General features: G+C 39.3%; 1 protein-coding gene across 1 annotated transcript in view; it reads right to left on the bottom strand.

The window, feature by feature from the left end:
* Positions 1–22,810, bottom strand: part of Wwc3 (WWC family member 3) — a 117,429-nt gene that overhangs the window by 52,437 nt on the left and 42,182 nt on the right. Inside the window, exons 2-5 of the mRNA NM_001427611.1 lie at positions 17,940–18,049; positions 14,558–14,761; positions 3,009–3,085; positions 1,456–1,535 (exon numbers count right to left, since the gene is read on the bottom strand). Of these exons, the coding sequence (NP_001414540.1) occupies positions 1,456–1,535; positions 3,009–3,085; positions 14,558–14,761; positions 17,940–18,049 (471 nt within the window). The remainder of the gene's footprint in view (positions 1–1,455; positions 1,536–3,008; positions 3,086–14,557; positions 14,762–17,939; positions 18,050–22,810) is intronic.

The raw sequence follows: 22,810 nt of genomic DNA, 5'->3' as shown, positions 1-22,810 counted from the left end.
GAAGTCCTATTCTCTAATGTGAAGATATTTGGACAGGGCCGATGGTTAGACAAAGACGTAAGTGAACCCACAAGTCCTCAAAAGAAAGGGAGAGAGAGCAATACTAAATGACTTCTCTCTCAGCCATGTAAGGATACAGTGTAAAGGTAACTGTAAGACAGGGACGAAGTCATTTTTAGGAATGGACTCAGACTTCCAAACTTCATGCAGAATTATAAAATTCAAGACTGTTCATCAAGCCCCAGATGATGGTATTTTGTTGTAGCAGGCAAGATAGCTAAAACAATCATGTAAAGAGGAGAAACACATTCATAGGAAGTATGAAGCACATGCTAAGTTAGCCAGTGGAGCCAGCCTCTAAAAGGATTGCCAAGAAGTAGTAGTCGGATTACTGTTTCTTAAGGAAAACTCTTCCAGGCCAACACCATTATCATTTGCAAAATATAGACTCTTGTTGACTTAATGTGCTGATTTAATACAACTTACTAATTATAAAAATTAGTCTTCAACAAGTTTATAGTAATACAACTCTAATTGCAAGGGTGTGAAAAGAAGGAAGTCTTCTGGATGACACCATTTAACAATACTTTTTGTGATGATGGGAATCTATAACCTGTGCTGCCCAATGTCTAGCCGATAGCTCTGGGCTTCTTAATTGCCAGCATTGGACAACATCTGGATCAGTTGTTCTTTAGCTGTCAGTTACAACCTCTTGGACAAACCTCACTCTCCAAAAATCTTCACATTACAACTCATAACAGTGGCAAAACTTACTATTATGAAGTAGAAATGAAATAATTTTATGTTGAGAGTCACCACATCATGAGGAACTATATTAAGGGGTCACAGCATTAGGAAAGTTGAGAACCACTGGTCTGGACACATTTCAAGGGATCATTTCTAGATGTTTCTGTGGTTAAGACCACTGACTGTTCTTCCAGGGGTTCTGAGTTCAATTCCCAGCAACCACATGGTAGCTCACATTTCAAGTCAGTCACAATGCTATTGACAGCTGGTGTGTAGAAGTCAGAGATGCTACACAACTTCCTTGGTGTTTAGGATGGTCTACAACAAGAGTTATCCAGCCCAAAATATCACTATTGTCATGATAGAGAAAATATGTCTTACCCACATATGACCGTTGAAAACTTCAGGTGTGACTACTAATACTGAAGAACTAGATTGGAATTTTATTTCAATTTCTTTTTAGAATTAAAAAATTAAAAAGAAACTAATAAAATCCTGAGTTTAAAGGTAAATTGTCATGTGTGTCTTAAGGAGTATAGCTATAGAAAAGTATGCATATATATAACGGGTTTTATTTCCCAAGTATTTCCATTTAAAAGAACAAGGTGGTTTCAAGAAAAAGATACATGACATGTCCAAGCACCAAATGTGTCAGACATTTGAAAACACATGTGAAAATGCTCTCATGCACACATGCAAGTAACTTACTCTTGTAAGGTCTCCACACCCTTTTCTTTGTATTGGAGCTCCTGCTTCATCTGGGCCAGCTCTCGTTTTAATCTGGAAAGCTAAAAATATTTTTTTCCAAATGTAAGCCATGATAAATTATTTATACAACAGTCATCCAAGTTCTTCCTTAGCATTCAACTGCATGGATCGTTCACCTTCCATTATTTCTAGGAAAACTGCCTTGCATAGACTTAAAAATCCCCAATCCTGAGTAGTGGGATGAAATACTGTCTTCCAGACATAGCATGTTACTACACTCATGAGCTCACAGCAACTGTGATTGGCAAGACCTGCACAAAAACAAATCAGCCAAAATTCCAGCATAGATGGGAAGACGTTCCCTTACTGAGGAGTTCTTAGCACTTAATAGCTGATAGGGAAGGGAAAAAATAATCTTTTTGGGATATGGCCACTGGTAGGCTTCCCATATTAATGTAAATATCCTCATACCCACATACATACAGGCGACACTAATTGGACATAGGCTATCAAAAAAAGAAAAAAGAAAAAAAGGAAAAGGGCATGAAGTTGGGAAAGGGATCTGTTTATATAGATAGGGAAAGAGCTAGAAGAAGGAAACATGATAGATATGATCATATATCATAAGATACATGAATGAAATTCTCCAAAGAATAATTTTTAACTCCCTAATCCTGGCAGGTCATATGCAAGTAGGGAATGGTAAGTACTTATTTTTGAGGGTAACAATGTACATATCACACAGCAAATAAGATTCTGTCATCTTCCCTTGTATTTACTCCTCATAGATAGTACCAAGAATACTTGTAGCCTCTGACTACCTGAACCTCAATCCCCTCATAAAGTTCATTACACAGATCTAAACCCACTCTACTTCTCCATCAAACCACTGAGAAATAGGTCCACAAAACTTGTAAGCTCACAAAGATCCCCAGGTGGTTTTCTTTGCTGTGATCAGTCTTAAGAACTAAAACACATAGCCCACTTTAGGAATTGCACACTAGTATCAAGATATTTCCTGAGCTTTGTCACAAAACAATGCATGAGTCCTCTCTCAGACAACCAGGTGGACAAGGGTCTAAAAAATGAGACAAGGTGTCACTTAAAGAACAAAGGTGTCATCAAGAAAGGATCAGCATACTTTTGATAAAGTGCTGCTATAGGAGCTAGCCCTTTGGGACTAGCAACCCAAGAAGAACAACTATCAAGGGTCAAAAGTGGTATCCTAATGGCACAGAGAAGCAGCTCTGTGATACTTGGCCCTGATATGCCATCATCCCAAATGGTTGAATAGTCTACCCTATGAAACATGCAATGGATCTTGGCTACATTTTGTCTGATGAGAAATTGCTTAAAAAAAAAAAACTTTGTTTTTTTCTGCCAAGACAAAACAAGTGAAAAATAAAGCAAAATGCATCAGTAATTCAGGAAATAAAAATTTTACCAACGTCTTAGTGTCAGCCATACAATGATCCCACAATGAATCATGATAAGTATTGTTACATAAAAATACACACTGTGCTTCTAGTTGTGGAAACCCTTGTTTTACTTACCCTATCTCGACGACTTGCTATCTCTGCTTTAATCTGGTGTGGATCATACTTTGTATTAGTTGAATATCCAGAGAAGGCTAAGGAAAATGAAAATATTTTATTTTATATTATCATCTTTTAAACAAATAGAAAAAAGTAACTTCTGATTCATCATGTTAATAACTGATTCTCAGTCTGGGGTTTTATACTTAGGCACTGACTCCTAAATAATTAACATTTCACAACCTTAATGATTTTTGCATTAAGATTTACTGAATTATCACCTAACGAAACATAAGCTACAAGGAAGTAAACTGTTTGCTTCTACTACAAACCTATGATGAATAAAGCTCACTTAGACACAAGGGAAAAAAGATTGATATGGAAAACTATTCTTTCTCTGTTACTCTCTTTCCCATATAAACACACAGAAGTGCCTAACAGATAGATTCATGTTAACTATTGTTATTCTCCATGGCTGTATGTTAAAGAATTTCTTTATTGTATATGCTCTCCGGATGGATAATTGCTGGCACAAGAAAGAAAACAAAGGAACACTGAAATATATAAAATTATAAAGCAGTTAGTTTTCTAGTTATGTCAAAATCTAGTTACTATGTCAGTCTAACCAGATTAAGATAGTGTACCCACAAGTTACTTGTTCCCTTGAAACTGAAGTAAGATGATCATACTTTGATTCTAGGTCTGTTTGGATATTTGGCTAAAATAAATCCATAGACTCTTAAACAGTACCATAAATGTGATTTAATGCTTTCTAAAGACACGATGTCATTAATATGGTGTGAATAGGCCCCACAGATCTGATTCTGCCCATTTCTGTCCTCTCAAAGCCACAAACTTTTTCCTGCATTCCAGAGTCTTGAGACAGACAGTAGCTGCTTCTCCTCTCTCCCCATGCTCTCACCTCTCTATACTGTTTTTTTTCCTTCTCTTTCTATCACCTTTGTTTATATAGCTATATTCTTGGTGGTTTGTACTATAGTAAGTTAATCGCTATTCTCTTCCTCAGTTCCATGGTCTTTATCTGTGAGTCAAGCTACCCGAGCATCATTAGCCTCCTGTGATTTCAGTACCTATGACAGACTGTTCCTCTTATAGTTAACTTAGATGTTTACAACTAGAATTTAATTCAAGATCCTTCCCTCACTTTATATTGGAAAGGACAGCTTAAAACCATCAAGTAGCTTACACAGCAGGATTATTTAAAACTTCAATTAGAACCACATCCAAAGTTAATTTGAGCAGTTCAGAGCTCCTATTTTAAAAACAGCTCTATGGAAAATCTACTATTTAAACCCCATTTAGTCAGAACTTCAAACAACTGAATATACTAGAAATAAATATCTGGAAGAGTGCAGTGTCTGCCAACTTTATCTCAAATTGTCTTATACTTAGAATTGTGATCTCTCAAGGACATGGAGAAACACATTTTTATAACACAATTTTTAGCTGGGTGTGGTAGCTCACGCCTGTAATCCAGGATTTGGGAAGTTGAGACAAGGGGACGGCTTTAAACTGAGGGCCCGCATGACCTACTGAGTGAGACCCTGTACAAACAAGAACAAAATCTATAATTCTTAGGCTAGGAATACAAATCATTCATAGAAATCTTCACAGAATGCACCAGCCTGGAATTTACTCCCCACACACCAGAATTCTTAGATAAGAATGTCTTTCCAAATTCTACAATTTTCAATGTTACCTAATTCATGGATTTCATTTAAGGTCAACAATGAATGTTTGTGGTTAAACAATATTATTTTTAAAAATTTAAAATTGTATATGTAAGGGTGTTTTGCCAACATGTATATCTGTGTGCCATGGAGTGCCTGGTGTCCATGGAGCCAGAAGAGGGCAAACTCAGCCTTATTTATAATAGCCAGAAGCTGGAAAGAACCCAGATGCCCTTCAACAGAGGAATGGATACAGAAAATGTGGTACATCTACACAATGGAATATTACTCAGCTATAAAAAACAATGACTTTATGAAATTTGTAGGCAAATGGTTGGAACTGGAAAATATCATCCTGAGTGAGGTAACCCAATCACAGAAAAACACACATGGTATGCACTCATTGATAAGTGGCTATTAGCCCAAATGCTTGAATTACCCTAGATGCCTAGAACAAATAAAACTCAAGACGGATGATCAAAATGTGAATGCTTCACTCCTTCTTTAAAAGGGGAACAAGAATACCCTTGGCAGGGAATAGAGAGGCAAAGATTAAAACAGACACAGAAGGAACTCCCATTCAGAGCCTGCCCCACATGTGGCCCATACATATACAGCCATCCACTTAGACAAGATGGATGAAGCAAAGAAGTGCAGGCCGATAGGAGCCAGATGTAGATCTCTCCTGAGAGACACAGCCAGAATACAGCAAATACAGAGGCGAATGCCAGCAGCAAACCACTGAACTGAGAATAGGACCCCCGTTGAAGGAATCAGAGAAAGAACTGGAAGAGCTTGAAAGGGCTCGAGACCCCATAGGTACAACAATGCCAAGCAACCAGAGCTTCCAGGGACTAAGCCACTACCTAAAGACTATACATGGACTGACCCTGGACTCTGACCTCATAGGTAGCAATGAATATCCTAGTAAGAGCACCAGTGGAAGGGGAAGCCCTGGGTCCTGCTAAGACTGAACCCCCAGTGAACTAGATTGTTGGGGGGAGGGCGGCAATGGGGGGAGGATGGGGAGGGGAACACCGATAAAAAAGGGGAGGGGGATGTTTGCCCGGAAACCGGGAAAAGGAATAACACTAGAAATGTATATAAGAAATACTCAAGTTAATAAAAAAAGAAAAAAGAAAAAAGAAAAAAAAGAATGACTTGTTTATTTATAAGTGACATTAAACTTTATTTTGCTTGAAAAAAAAAAAGAAGAAGAGGGCAAACTCCATGGAACTGGAGTTTGTGAGAACAACATGCAGGTGCTAAGAATTAAACCTGGTTCCTTCAGAAGTGTAACCAGTGCTCTTAATTGCTGAGGTATCTCTTTACCTCCTCGCACATTGTTCTTATCAGGCAAAAATTATTTTTAGAAAATCTCTACATCAGGGCCAGGGAAACAGTTCAATGAGCAAAGTACTTCCTTTGCAAATATCAAGACCTAAGTTTAAATCCCCCAAACTCACATGAAGCCATAACACATCTCTAATCTCAATGTTCCTACAAGGTAAGTCGTGAAGACAAGAGAATACCCAGAAGCTTTTGGGCTACATATCCTGGTATTCAGAGATGTGAAAGGACAAGATGGCTTGTCTCAAGGTGGAATATAAAGAACAACATTTAAGGTTGCTCCATAACCTCCACACACATGCTGTGTATACCCACATTTGTACGCACACGTCATATACACATGATCTCCACATCAAGTATAACTCCCATACCTAAGCTTAAAAGCCCCCAGTTAAATAGTTAAGTGTAATATGTAAATGAGACTAAGGGGTGTTAATCTCCAGTACACTCAAGTTAAACTTTTAAATTTAATTCAGGGGGATCACCCCAATAGTCAATATCTGTGATCCTTCCCACTGAGGCTTGAAACTAACCCCCCTAGCACTAAAACTGAACATCAAACTTCATGTTAAGAACTAGTAACAACCAAGCTTGGAAGAAAGTTCTATCCATAAAGTACCTGCCACAGAAGCTATGTAAAAAGCCAAGCACTGGGGGAGGGGGAGCAGGGGGCTATTTGTAATTCCACTGCTGAGATAGCTGAATCCCTGGAACTTGCTGGCCAGACAGAATAGCCTAATCAGTGAGATACACTGTCTCCGAAAAGTAAATAATAGTAAGAGCAAACTAAAGCCCCTGAAGAACATTACCTGAGGTCTAGTCTCCACATACTTTTGCACTCAGATGCTCATATGTGCACTCCCCCCACACAATTATGAATTATGTGTACTCCTGAACACACACACACACACACACACACACACACACACACAGAGAGAGAGAGAGAGAGAGAGAGAGAGAGAGAGAGAGAGAGAGACTGACTAAGTAACATGAAGTAAAACTTACCACCATAAAACTGTTCCTGCCTCTGAAACTTCACAGAAAATATTAGCAGGGACTTGAAAAATACATGAGAGCTGTGCTGGCCACGACTGGACATCTACACAGCAACCTCTCCCTATCCTTCTCCCTACCCTATCTCTTGCTTCTCCCTAACATAATCCTAACACTGAGCAGTAGTCATCCTCAGCATTCTTAAGATCTAGATGGTAGGCTCAATAAAACAAGACTACTACCTCAGAGGCTCCAAACCCACCAACTAAAACCCTCTACCCAATCTCAGAGAGACTCCATTGTTCATGAAATGCTTAGTGTCCAAGCACGTGGGTCCAGACACGTCGTCCACGTGTACAGGTAAAACAATATGAAATGTCAGCTTTTACTACACTGAAATCATTTCTGTTACTCTCTAAAATTAAGAAATTCTATCTCTGGGATGAGGGAAAAGCAATCCGAGTATCCATGACTGCAAATATATTTAATGTCTAGATGTTAAGAATAGTTGTGAACACTGGCAAAACTTTTAATAGTATAATTCAATTTATAAATAAAATCCTCAGTTCCAGTAAATCTATCAGAATCACTTTCAGAGTCCAAAAAAATACCTTGGACTCCTGACCCCTTTTCACAGCACACATGTCACATTTATTACAAGGTACCTATCTTCAATCCAATGTTTATAAACATTGAGGCTTCCACCTCAAGAATCTCTTCTCTATTGGCGGTTCAATGTAGAAAGGCATTAAATAACTTAAGGAATATGTTCAGGAACATAATGTTGCTTTGGATAACAATAATGTTATAGCTTTAGCTGAATCACAAAATGCAAAGTATTATACGTTATTATCACAGAAATGCCTTTCATACGTATTTTACGTATTGTCAGAAAACTCTTTGTCAAACAGAGAAAAGGATAGTGTTTTCCCTCTATAAGAAAAACACTGTGTTTGTAGTGACTTGACCTACACTACTCCATCATTCACAGGAGGAACCACAGCTTTTTTGAGCTCTTGGGGATTAGCTCTTAGTAAATAGGCATGCCCTCCTGTAGCCTTCAGAATTCAGGCTTGCTGACTAACATGTGAGAAAAATGCTGTGTGATCTATTTTTCTCTGGCCTGCTCCAACCTGCCTGTGGGAAGGGAAACAAAAGGATGACAGGACTGCCTAAAGCTCTCAATCCTAAACCAGACAAGCAGATGAGAAAACCTTTAGCTGAGTGCCGATGGCAGATAGTCTGAGTGGGATGGGCTTGGAGCCTCAGAAAGAATGTTGGCAGCACTGATGGCTGATAAGGTCAAGCTTTGCCACCACCTGACCAAAGAATCCAGGATGAGTCAGCATGTTCTCACCGGAGATAAGACTGCCTCTTTCCCAGGCACCCAGAAACACTTGTGGCAGCTCAGCTCATTCTTGGAACCAGGATAATAAAGTTACATTCCTGCTGCTAGGTGGGACAAGTCACAGTTAATCTAGACCACCAGACCTCAACTTAGGAACTATCTACAGGACTTTAAAGATAGGAACAATAAAAGTGTCTAACTCCATCCTTTGATAATTAACAGTCGGTAGCAGTTGAAAAAGGCCCTCTCCAGGAGACTTGTCCCCATGGTTGACAACTGCTGGTCTAGACTGAGGAATAGAAACTTTTTCCATGAAGAGAGAAATACAAATTATGTTGGTTTTTTGTTGTTGTTGTTGTTGGGTTTTTTGTTTGTTTGTTTGTTTGTTTGTTTTTGGCTCTCTGGGCAATATAGTCTGTCTCAAATACCTGATTCTGCTGTTTAACTGCCATAGACAGTAAATGAGTGAATGGTCATGGCTCATTTCCAAGAAAATGTTTTTGCAAACACCTGCATTGATAGAATTTAGCCTGCAGGGCTAACATCATTTGCAGACCTGTGGCTCAGAGTACAATTCTACCCCAGGCAAGAATTTCTTCCAAAAGCTCCTGTGAATGGTCACATAGTTCATCTGAATTCATGCAGAGGCTAGAGTTTCACAAGAATGAGGGAGTAACTACAGAAAAAAAATGCTGAGATAAAGAATGCATTAATCAGTAAAAGGAAGACAAACAGAGGAATATGTTGCAATGAAACATGTAGGAGAGAATTCTGCAAAATGGAACAGTAGGAAAAATAAAGGTATGTCCAACTGTAGAAGTGCTTCATCTCCAGTGGTATACAAAGCATAAACTAGGACTGTATACCAGGCAGTGAGTTCAGGTGCTCAGAGACATTTAGGAGGGTTGTGATCTCTGTGCCTGGAGACATGTTTGCTCTAATACATCTGAACATCTGAATCTGTTTTGGTCAGGAACCAAAAAGGTCAAGGCTTGGATATTCTTAGATACCAGATGGCCCAATATTGATACAAAATCTTTTCTTTCCAATGAATAAAGTTTCATTCTGGTGATTCTATATAGCTCAGGGGGTAAATGTGTGAAGGGTGTGGACAAAATGCACTTCCGCTCCTCCAATTCTCTCCACACCCTTCTGTTCCGGCATTAGAAATGGCTCTTCTAGTTTGTTTCTATTTTATCGCTGTTGCCTCATTTTCCTGACAATCAGCCATTAAGGATAAATTGTGTCCCCAGCATTTAAATTCATATCAACAGCAGGTACTAAATATCTGTGCAAAAAATGAATATCCATTCATTAATGATCCTGTGTGGGACACAAGAAAGTCAAGAAACAGAAAGTACTCTCCCTTATAGTTGTCCCATGTATTCTGCATAATTTCTAGACACCTTATTAATTTATAGTCAATCAGTTTTAGATAACTTGAAAATGGAGGAGTGCCAAACGTGTTTCAAAATTGCAACCAGCACTTCTGCAATGTCTCTTCATTGTTTAAGAAAGAGTATAGACAATTGAAGGTCACAAACACAATGAGTTCCAATTGAATTTCTATCATCTGGGTACATAGCCTGAAAGAAATAGTTTAGTCCCACAGATAGTGTCTCTCACTTTCTTTCCCTCCCATCTCCTCTCCTCTCTGTCTCTCTCTGTCTCTCTCCACAACCTTGAGGTTTGTGCTTGTGTGGACTTGTGCTTGTTCATCTGTGTGACAGAATAGATGTGTGTGCTGGTATGCATGCAAGTGTCGCTCACAGACAGACTCAGATTTTGTTTCTTAAGCAGTACCTTTTTGAGACAAGATTTCTCACTGGCTTGGAACTTGCCAAGTAGGTTAGGCTGGCAATCCCTGGGGGAATCCACCTATCTCTACCTCCCTTAGTGCTAGGATTAGAAGCATGTGCTACCACACCCAGCTTTTTGCATGGTTTCTGGAGATTGAACTCAGAAGGCAAGCACTTTAATGACTAATCTATCTTCCCAGGCTTATATTCAATTTCTTCAGAGAACAAAGAGGAAAAAAAGAGAACAATGAAGATCACAGCTTGTGCTTATAATTGGCAATCATATTCAAAACATTAGCTTATTAAATACATTTTTGCTTTTGCTTAGTTATTCCAATGGAGAAAATTAATTAATAGGAAGCAAATCTAGATAGGCAGTGCTCACTCAGTTCCCAGTACCTCAGCAAGGAGGCTTGCTACCTCCTTGCTTGAATTGACCAGTTGGCATACAGAGAGGTCCAATGTTGCTGGTTGGAGCCAGATGTGCTATGGATCCAGCCAGAAGAAACTCCTAACATGGTCCCAGGTCCTCTGTTGTGGCAGTATAAGACATCTGTTAGATTATAGACATTTAAGCCAACAGGACTCTACTGAACTTTACCCTGTGGCTAGAAAGAATTCAGTTGAGTCATGACTAGCAGGGTTTTCCTCATTGTAATCAGTAGCTCAGGTTAAACAGAACATTGAAAAGGGCTGGTGGAAACCCTAGGGACAGCAGCCACTTGATAAACCACTTGGATTAACTCCTAGATTCCATTCATAGCTGACTTTTTCCCTGGTGAGCTGATAGGCCCCAGGAAGCTCCATTGGCATCTCCAGCCTTTTCCTGAAAACAGACAGGTCCAACTCTGGCCTTCAAAACAGCCTACTCCTGGATCTACTGAGTCTAGAAGTTTACTCTGGCAAGTCAGGAGATGGAACCTGTTGAACATGTCCTAATATCACTATACTCAGAGTCATAAGATACTTCTCCTGGTGACACAGAAGTCCCTTCAAAAACAGTATCTTGAGTCTTTCGAACTGGAGGAAGGAATGTAATTGAGTATAATTATTTATTTGTCTAAATGTCAATGGAATGAAAAGCCCATGGAAATATTTAAAAAAAAAAATAAATGATTTTGTCAGTGCTTTAGTTCCATTGGACTTGTGAGTAACCTTGCTCCATAGACTAAGCACGATACTGAAGTGCCTCACTTACTCTTCCTCAAATCAAGTACTCTAAGGATGTCTGTGTTTTCAAAGTCATATACTGCTGAGTCTCAATGCTCAGGCCTAGCTAAACTAGTAGTTGCCAGGTCTTAGCACATACTTCCTTTGACTAAGTTTACCTTTTCCAGTCACTGAAAAGAAAATTCTTTCAAGTTTTCCTGACATACACTCCTTCTGTTTCCTTCTTTTAAAAACAAAACTTGTTTTTAGATTTATTGATTTTATTTTATGGGTGATATGTTTTACTCTGTTCATTTGTATGTTGGTGTGCCACATGTGCCTTGTGTTGACAGAGTTAAAAGAGGGCATGGGATCCCCTGGAACTGGATTTACAGACAGTTGTGAGCCATCAGGTAGATTCTGGGAACCAAATCCAGGTTCTTTGGAAGAACAAGAGTTCTTAACTTGTGAGCCATCTCTTCATACCATTTATTGCCTTCTAAAGTCTGAATTTGGATCTTTTCTTGGGGACATAACCAAAATATGTGTGAAATAAAGCACATAAGCATTTCTGGAAAGAAATACAATACTATGGCTAACATAAAACAAGGAAGAAACAAAACACTGTCAATATCCACCTCTTCTTTAGCTACAAAAAGTGCTAATCTTATATGGATTAAACTAGTTTCTGCCAAGTAACTTTCTGGAGATTAATAGCTGCTAACTATATTACCTCAGACCCAAGTATAAGTCAATGCTTCAGCTCAGTGTGACCTTGAGGCTCTAAGTCTGTGACCTTCTGACACTTTGAGAACACTACATGATGGGCCATAAAAAGACTGAAATTTCATTCAGTATAGTGTCTGGGAGCAATAGAATATATATATATATATATATATATATATATATATATATATATATATATATATGAAAAGAAATAGAAAAAAAGACCCGTGTGCTACATTTTTAGAAATAGAGTCAGACAGAACTTAAAGATGAATTTATAATTTGAAAGGGTATGTACAAAAAAAGAATGTCTTAAATCACTAACCTACAGTTCTGCTTTAATAAAACTAGAAAAAGAAAGGGGTAGCAAGATGGATTAATGGGTAAGACACTTGATGCCAAACCCAAGGATTTGAATTGGATTTCTGGAACCCACATGATGGACTAACCAGCCAGTCTAATCTGATCAGGGAGGCCTAGGTTCAGTGAGGGACTGTGTTTTAAAAAGTAATATAGAGAGCGATTGATACAGATCTCTAGTCTCCATGTGAATTTGTGCGCGCGCGCGCGCACACACACACACAGGAGAGAAAAAACATAAATTATTAATATCAGGCATGAAGGAAGAGACCACCTACCTCACAGTCTGCCTATGAACATTAAAAAAATAATTTTCAGACTTGACAGCTCAGATTACCATCTAACTATCTTCCTATAGGCTTAATGTAGCTGGCTACCTGTATTTATATTTTTTACTGGAACATAATTTAGTTTATTCAAATTCTGCCTCTAACTGTTTTAGCACAATAACACCATGGTTGAGTAGATGGCACTGAGATGGAATGGCCAACAAACTTTAACATATTTACTGCTGATACTTCACAGAAAAGACTGTTAATTTAGGAATTGAATGAAGTAGATAAACTTTTGAAACATATAAATACAAAAATGAACTCAAGAAGAAACACAAATTTAAATAGGTCTTTATCTACTTGAGAAGTTTCCACAAAGAAGTTTATACACCAGGACTTTTCTAGTGAATGGGACCACAATAGTTAAGGTAGCATGGATACTAAACCCTTCATAAACTCTTTCAGAGAGGACAGAAGGGATACATGTTAATGCATTCTATGAGACCAATACAGCCCTCCTACAAAAATTAGATCAGTCTTAAAAGAAAACTGTGGAGAGAAGAAAGCCTCTATAGCTCAGTGCTGAGTTGATCTATCACTTTCTAGTGGAAAGTTCAAAAAAATAAAGTAGGAGGAACCAATGTCTTATATGACCAAGAGATAAGATGACTTGAAAACAACACATCATTATACCTTTGCCATTCCCTCAAGAAACAGAGCAATGGAAATATTTTAAATTCCTGATTCAGGGAGAAACCCTTCGCCAATATGCAATAGCTTCTAAGCTTTTCACCTTCAGCAGCTGCAACAAAAAACGCACAAGGCATACAGCCCTTTGGCCTCAATTCCATTCTGACTTGCAATACAAAAATGCTATGATTGTATCTTTAGTGGTCAAAGCTCCGTTACCACAGTAAATACCTGGTAAAAATGCAGTGTCAGTAGTAGGTTCCTCCCCACCCCCCCATGTCACAATCAGACATAAAGCAAAATCTAATAGTACCAAGTTCATACCACCACCACCACTATCTCTCTCTCTCTCTCTCTCTCTCTCTCTCTCTCTCTCTCTCTCTCTCTCTCTCTGTCTGTCTTCCTCCCTCCTTCCCTCCCTCCCTCCTTCCCTCCCTCCAAGGTTATTGCTACCCAAAATAATGGTGGCTAAGATATGTGTATAGGCAATTCTTTTGGGAAGGATCATGCATGTCCATATAGTGACTGTCCATGTCACAAAAGGTTCTGGTTTCTAAAACTGAACCTGGATCCCTCTACACCTAGGTGCCTGCTAAGCACTAGTAAAATGAGAGCTCACCTCTGGCAGCCTCTAAATGGAACCTTCCAAGGTTCCATTTGAGATCAGCAGAGAACAGCCTCTTATTTAAGAGTCAGAGATACCTGGGTTAGACTCCCTCAGTGTTCTGACCAATGAAGTCCTAAAGTCCAGGAACAGCCTTTACACTGTTAGGAGACTGACATAGTTACAGACTCCCGAATCTCCCCCATTCAGTACTCAGAAAGCTGTTCTGTGGGCTTACTCAAGAGCTCATTTTCAGACAAGCAGTGCTAACTGTAGCCATCTCTAAGCAGAACCCTCCAAGTGAAACCTGGCAATCATGAAATGGAAGATTGTTTCACACACAGCCTGAAATTGTATGGATATTTACTTTTTACCATTCATACCTGATCTTTCTGTTAGTCACCACCATAGTCCAGAATCTGCATCCAACACAGATAACTTGATAAATATGGATTGCCTAATAGTATGTGACTAAGACTTTACAAAGCTTTCTTGCCCAAATACAACTGACCATATTCAGAGAACTCAGCCAAGAGAGTGGCTTTAAAGAAACAGATGTTCATTGAAGGAGAAAAGTCAACTCACAGCTGGTATATGAGCGGCCATCATCCTCACACAACTTGTGCAGTTGTTGATATTCTTCCTGAGCTAGCTCAAACCGCTGTTGCTTGATCTGGTAGATTTCTTTCTTGGCATTGAGAGCCTCCTGGGCTACAATTAAATACTCCTTCAGCATGCGTTCTTGCTCTCGCCTCCACTGCTCTCTTGGATCTTCAATCTGAGTAAGCTCTGAAGTAAAAAAGGGAAAGTCACAAGTGAGCTGAGAGTGAACTCTGCAAGTTGACTGACAGGTGTTTATGTGACCAGTTAATTAACTAATTACCAGAACGAACAATATGAAAGAGTCTACATCATGAACCTTTATGAAGAGTGTCACACCTTTTACTAAAGTACTCATAGCTCACACAAGAAAATGCTACAGAGATAAAAGGGAAGGAAATACAAGAAAATAAGCATTGGAGATGACCCTTAATGAGCTTAGAACTGTAAAGCTAAAGGGTATTTATGACATTCTTCCCACAGACCTCTTTAATGTGGGATAATTTATACACTACTGCCCCCAATACTGTCTTTGTATTCTCTCTTGACCTCTTTATCTCTTGACACAACTGTAACATTCCCCACTTCTGCCTTCTCATTCTGCAGGCCTGGGGAGGGAACAGACATGTCTCCAGCTCCAATCTTTTTTCTCAAATTCCAGTCTGTGGAATTCCTACTTCCTGACTTCAACTCCTTCTACACAGACTCAAAGTAATTGTAAGCTAGTCTCCAAAACACAAATCATTCTCATACATTGGCCTTTCACTATCGAAAGCAAGACCATGCCAGACAATATATTACTTCATCCTAAGCTTTCCTCTTTTACTGTAAGCAGCACAAAATAGCCTCACCTGAGCTAGCCATACTGGGAATCAACCTGAATCCTATCCTCAAAGAAATTCAGGTCTTAGTTTCCCCTCCTATAACATGCTAAGGGTCACGAAGACTTGCTGGAATAGCATAGAGAGGCTCCAACATGGAAGAGTATTAAAAGCACAATGTTAACTAAAGATATCCAAACCCAATAGGGAACATAGTGTTTGACCCCATGGATATGAAATGTCTAGAATAGGCAAAAATGCAGGGATAAAAAGCAGATTGGTAATTACCAGAGACTGTGGAAAAGATGATTGCAGGGTGACTGCTTAAGGAGGTGGGTTTCCCTTTGCATTAAATAAGAGTGTTTTGCAACTAAAGCTGGCTGTACAAATGTACAAAATACAATTTGACTGTTTACTTTAAAATGGCTTCCTTTATGATGTATGGATTTTATCTCAAAGGGCTTTAGAAAGGTAAATTATATATTGTCTGTCACATGCACATGTGCACATACACACAGAGGGAGGGAGGGAAGGAGGGAGGGAGAGAGGGGAGAGGAGAGGAGAGGAGAGGAGAGGAGAGGAGAGGAGAGGAGAGGAGAGGAGAGGAGAGGAGGAGAGAGGAGAGGAGAGGAGAGAGAAGAAAGAGACAGAGGCAGACACAGAGGCTGAAGCAGAGACAGAGTAAATGTTCCAAACCAAGAAGACTCCCTTGGAAATACTCTCCCTACCTACTTGACCCTATTCAGTCACCGCTGTCACCCCAGACTCTTAAAAAGCTCTCCAAGCATTTAGTATGTCAATTAGGAAAATAAAAATGCAAAATACCAAAAGTCAGAACTCTACCCCAGCACCGGAGTTCAGATACACTTGGCTTAATTTAAGACAAGGGCAGGGCTTTTTAATAACTGCCCAGATGTTCCTGATGTTTATTCAGCTGTGAGACCCACTGTAACCAGCCAGGTGAACAGCATTATTCACATTATTTCAGAGCCCCTGAGGGTCTTGGGAACCTCTAGCCTGCCAGTCTAGGATCTATTTGTTGATCTTACTTCATCATCAACCTGTACAGTTCCGATGTTAATACTTGATTCCTCAGATTTTGTGCTTTAAAGAATTTCAAAGTTGGATTCTCTGAAGATCTATAAGGAAGGAGTTGGTATGACACTACAACTGTTGTTCCTCACCTACTGTTTCCTATGTGGTGGGACATACTTTTATGGTGGCTGAAAAAAATCCTTTGTCTCTATTTGCTCATAGGTTCATGTCTACATTTGAGAATATTAAACCCTTAAGAGTTGGGAACTTCAGGAAATCTTTATAGACCCTTTGCCATTTGGTAAGCATAAACATCCACGCCATGGGTTCCTGAGAAGGACAAAACCTAGTGATATAGCCACAGTGCCAATACCCATGGTCCAGGAGACCCAGAGAGGAATAGAGTATGTATTCAAAACTTCCCCTTAGAACCTTAGCTAGGAAGACAAGTCTAGACGACCACCTTCCCCTGAACATCCACAGTGATGAGATGCCGGGCATGCTAAGAGCCAGTGAAAACACTACCTTTAGCTTCAGTCTCTCATCTGTCCTTTCCAGTATTCAGTAGATCCACCTTAAAATTTCCCGATACTTGGATACCTGCCTGAAGAGCAGCAGGGCCAGAGAAGTACTTATTCCCCTTCTCCAATCATCATTGGCTAAGCTTTGGAAACACTGGAACTGCTGTAGTTTCAGTGTCCAACATCAGAAAGTTCACTGTTCCAAGTTCTAAGACACAAAGATTCAGTTCCAAGAAACTGAAAGCTTTGTAGTCAGCCTCACAGGCCCAGAGTAGAAAAGAACTTCAAAGTCACAGAAGTAAAGAACAGCATGGGTATACAGCCATACAGAATAAACTGAAGCACAGAAAACAAGCCAGTCAAAATATGATAATGACAAAAGTACTGAAAGGAGCTAGAATTAAAATGCAAAGAGAGTCAGAAATGGAACCTTAATTAAGATCTGGTTAAAGAAGGCTGATGATTAAGAAGAGGCAGAACACCAAGAGCAAGACCTAGAGGACAGATCTTGAATGTGGTATAGCTTCTGAGTTTGGGTTTCTACATCTCACCTCTTCTCACATTAGAAGTATGTTCATTCTTTATGTTGGAGCTATCTTAAGCACTATAGGATGTTGAGAAGCAACCCTACTTTCCACCCACAACATGCCAAAAGCACCTCTCTCAGGCTTGGCTATAGGAAATATCTCCAGACATTGCCTCTGGGGGGAGGACAATCACAGCGGCTTCTAAGAATGTGTAGGTTCTACTTTGCAATCAACATGAGGTAATTTTCTGTTTCTGAATGCCTGGGGAATTTATTCCTTATAGAAAATAGCTTTGTGTATTCACTACTCAGCTAAGGAGAACAGAGTATACCATATTACAAAACCTCAATATTTCATGGGGCACCATGATCACTTTGTTTTAGAGAACAAGGGTTTAGCATTTCTGAGATTCTATGTGAAATAAAAAGAAAAAATAACAATGCAAATGTGGCAATATACTTACTATTTATGTGGTCCATATAATAAATTCCAATTTGTTTATCATATACAGTTTCCCATCCTAAAGGAAGTTCATCCCCAACACAATCAGCAAAAGTCAGTGGCTTTGTTATCCTGCAAAATAAAATTATGAAAACAAATTTTAAAAGTCAGGTCAGATTTGAATAACTTTGCTGATCTAAATTATTATTTAGTAAGAAATATAATTCATATTACTAACTGATAGCTTTTGCCCAACCTACTCACTTGAAAATTAATTTACCGGGTCTAGTTAAGTAACAATCAATAATCATGTAAGTATGAACACAATTAAAAGCCTCATACTATTGCAAAGCACACTTTAAAGACTAGTGAAAACAGATATTGACAATGACCAACCAAACAAGTAAGACAAGCATCTTCTTCCACAGTGTGATTAATGAGGCCATGGCAGTGGAATGTAACTCTTCCAAAATAGGAGAGAACTAGGCTCTGTTCTCCCTCCCTGAGAAATGTCCTCCCTCACAACTTTCAGTTCCACATAATACACATGAATACTGCCTTAGGTCTATGTACGAGTACTTGCAATATTGTCATCTCCCCACTAATAAATCAAATATCAACCACTGCACAAAAGTAAAAAGCCAAGAAACCTAACAATAATAGTGAGGTGCCTTCTGAGTACTTCATTCCTTGTACAGTAAGGATCAAAGATTTCAAAGGGTCCCCTTTTTCATTTCCTACAGAAAAACAGCCAAAGCACAATGCCTACAAATATCTCTTCTTGGAGGAAATCTGATTAAGGAATCCTGGGCTTAGCAGGAGATAGAGAAAGTAAAGGGTGTACCATGGATAATTTTTTTAATCAGAGCCACTTCCCTCCCCCACTCTCATGATCATGTTGATTGACAAGCCGGTTTGAGAGCAGCAGCTGTTGTATAAAACAGGACACACCTATAATTGTCTGAGTCTGGGCAGCTATCTCTTTGGTTGTCTCTATAAATGCACACTGACTGGCATGCATGGGAATCTGACAATCTAAATTTCACAAGCTCAGTCCTCCCACTTCTTCTGTTCAAGTCCCTGGCTGCAGAAAACTGAAGACATCAAAACCATAGCTAGTCCCCATGAGATTTCCCCCAAACTGGTTCGACAACAAAGCTCTTTCTCCTGGGATGGTTGAAAAAATTTAATAAACATTATCAGAGCACTGATTCCAATCACCCCTTAACCTACATTGTAAACATATGATTTCAAGAAGCTATGGTCATTGCAAAATAAAAATGTATAAAAGATAAAATAGGCTATAGCCATCCTCCACAATATGGTACATTAAAAAGGAGGAAGAGAAGCAGGAGGAGGAGCAGGCACAGGAGGAAGGGAAGAACCACAGAGAACAATCTGTTGCACATTTCCCTGCTTCATTCCACAACACACATTTGAAACAGGATTTACTTCCAGGGAAAATAGGGTAATGGTATGCTTCCCATGTTAAGCCAGCAGTGGCAGGATATTGTTCATGATGGGAACAGATCACAGCAAAAATAATTCTGCTTGAATGCAAATTGCAGCTTGAATATATCACTGCCATCCCAGCATAGTAAATATTCATATATAAGCCTAGCGAACCATGCCCAGAGACAGTTATATCTGAAGTTTATTTACATATATGATATGATTTAATAACATTTGCAAGTGGGAAACATATTTTTATATGACTGCTGAGCTCAATCCACTTACTTTAGACTTAAGAACTGCTGGAAAATTACAAGATGCTATGTTTCCATATTTTATAAAGAAAGTCAAGTTGTTATAATAACAACTCCATATTCTTTGTTCCAGAAGAAAACTGAATAGTACTTCTGCCATTTTGATGAATCTTATTTTGGCATGTCTCCTGATTCCATTCCTTTCTATGTCAAACATGAATTGTTATAATCGTGCACAGAATGAGTGCCTCAATGCAAGCCAAGGAGGAGCTACTCCTCAGTTAATATCAACAGCAAGGACTCTATAGCCACAGAAAAGTTATGAAGTCCTTGAAGATGGTCTCAGAATCCACAGCACCCACCACATTCTCCTACACCACTGGCTTTGAGAAAAACCATAATCACATTCCAAAGATGCTTAAGCTACCTCATCATGTCTTTACTGTACCAATATCAAAAATTGTTATTCTGCCAAAAAGGTGTTTGGGAAAATACTACTTTAAGAATAAATATATCATGAGTTATACAGCTTCAGAAACTGTTCGATCACATGAATGATGAGGATATTGCCTCCGGGCACTGTCTGGGATTTGAAAAGTGAAGTTCTTAGGGTGATGGTTTCTGACTTTTTTAAAAAAAATAATTTATGTATTTTATATAATGATGAGTACACGGTAGCTTCAGACACACCAGAAGAGGGCACCAGATCCCATTACAGATGCTTGTGAGCCCCCATGTGGTTGCTGGGGACCTCTGGAAGAGCAGTCAGTGCTCTTAACTGCTGAATCATCTCTCTAGCCAGGTTCCTGACTTTTCAGGGTGAGATTGGGGAACCATTCATGACAGACCTTCATTGGGAAGCAAACACACAGCACCAAATGCAAGGTACAAGGTATCATCCTGGACAAATGTCATGTTACTTTGTCTTGCCAGCTATCAACCTTCACTTGAGAGGGAGACAAGGACTCTTCCTCAAATTCAGTGGCTCTCTACAAAAATGTTCAACACTGGTCTCAGAGTATAGCTTAGCAATAGTGTGCTTGTCTAACATGTGTAACACCTTTAATTCCATCCCCAAGAACATACATGAATACATACACAAATGTGTACACAAAAATGAGTGTTCCAGGCCCTTGGGTTGGTGTTCTACTCCTCCCCAAACAAGCCCATAAATATGTTGTTCTTTTTTACTTCAACCACTACACACACACAGACACACAGACACACAGACACACAGACACACAGACACACAGACACACAGACACACAGACACACAGACACACAGACACACAGACACACACACACACACACACACACACACACAAACACACACACTTTTATTCCAGGTAGACTCTGTCTCCCTGATCCCCTCCCCTTAACCCTGCAAAATCCATGCCCTCTTCAGTCTACTACCTTGCCTTTAGTCTTTCTTAGGCGTGTTACTAAAGCTACTCCTCTGTCAAGATCTGAAGATCTGAAAAGGTCACTTCATCCCTCAAAAATCATTAGCAAGGATTTGTCCAACTCCCAAACCCTTTCTGCTGTGGAAGCAATTTTCATTTTTTTTTTTTGACTCACTGGGTGAGTGGGCAGGAAAACTGCCATATGTACTCTGAGCCACATCAACTACATTTCTGTACATCTTCCAAGGGTATAAGGCTAACTGTTTAATGGCCTTACTCAACCAGATTCCAGCAGAGACCTTGTAAAGGAAAGCAGCCTTGATTTCCTCCTGAGAAAGGCCTATCCTCACTGAGTCAGCTATAGTACCCCTACAATAAAATTCGCATCTCCGATTCCAGAAAATCAAGCCTTTTAATCTAAATAACTCCAAACCCTACAACTACCCTTCCTAGTCAGATTCCTTCTTGTATTTCTCAATGAACACAGGATGCACGCCTTCTCATGGGAAGAGCTCTAGAGAATTCAGGCATCTTCAGGATGCCTAACACCAATAAGTACAAACTTTTACATCTTACCATATGGCTTTCAAGTCATTGTGGGTAGAAAAAAAGCACAGAACTCTTCTCAGCACAAAGGCAGTGAGAACCAGAAAGAGCCAAGAAGGCTCACAGCAACTTGGCTTACATTTCCTTTAAAAAGGTGTTGTGATTGTGTTATTTTATCACAACCAAAAAGACGGAAAAAACAAAACTGGCAATGTTAGCAGATTGCTTGTATGAACTTAATGCCATTAAAACAAATGTGGAAATTGCTCAGTATGTGGAAAGGCTAAACCTTTAAATAACATCCGGACTCAGTTGAATCCAAAATGAAAAGGACAGATTTAATGGAACTGAACAAAAAGAAATATGTCAAAGACAATATGAAAAAGATAAGGCAGAAATTGACCTTTTTACATCCTTTTCACTTCTGGACTGGAGACCCTTCCTTCCAACCTCCCCCAAGGCCCTGAAGTCTTTCACCTTTTGCATAATTCCTTACATACCATCCAGAAGCAGGAAAGAAAAAGCAGAAGCAGAAACAGACAGAAAACAATGTAGCTCATTAAGGGGAAGGAGACAAAAACTAAAAATGAGAAAATTCAAATCACAAAATCTAAAGACATTAAATAAAATGCCAAAGACTCAAATGTCTTAGTATCTCCAAGACCCTCCTGTGTTATGGTATTATCCACTGACAAAAATTCATGAAGACTATCATGAGGGTTTTCTATTTGTTTGGTTGTTTGGATAGTTTTGCCTTTTTTTTTTCAGACTTAACGATTGTTTTGTTATTATTTGGTTTTGGTTTTTTGAGACAAGGTTTCCCTGTGCTGCCGCGGCTGTCCTTGAACTCACTCTATAAATCAGAGTGGCCTCTAACTCACAGAGATCCACTTCTCTGTCTACTGAGTGCTGGGATTAAAGGCATGCATCACCACAGCCTTGATGAGTTCATTTAAGCAATTTTGTCTTTTAGTTTGTTTCTTTATACTTAATTTTTACTTATGTAGCTGCTTTTTTAATACTATCAAGCAGGTAGGATTTCCAAACTGTGATTACATTATCACTAAGGGTAACATTTTCTATGTTGAAAAATGTACCCAGGAAGTTTAGAGGTCTGGTGGGGTGGGTGGGGAAGGGTGGGGAACATCCTTGTGGAGACTGGGCCAAGAGGGGTTGTGTATGGGGAGACAGGGAGGAGGAATGGGATGTGGAGCCTGGGGAGGTTGGGGGGGTAGACC

Source organism: Rattus norvegicus, chromosome X, assembly GCF_036323735.1.
Source record: "Rattus norvegicus strain BN/NHsdMcwi chromosome X, GRCr8, whole genome shotgun sequence".
Lineage (NCBI taxonomy): Eukaryota > Metazoa > Chordata > Mammalia > Rodentia > Muridae > Rattus > Rattus norvegicus.
Note: the sequence above shows the minus strand (reverse complement) of the source record. Positions and strands in the feature narration are given on the sequence as shown.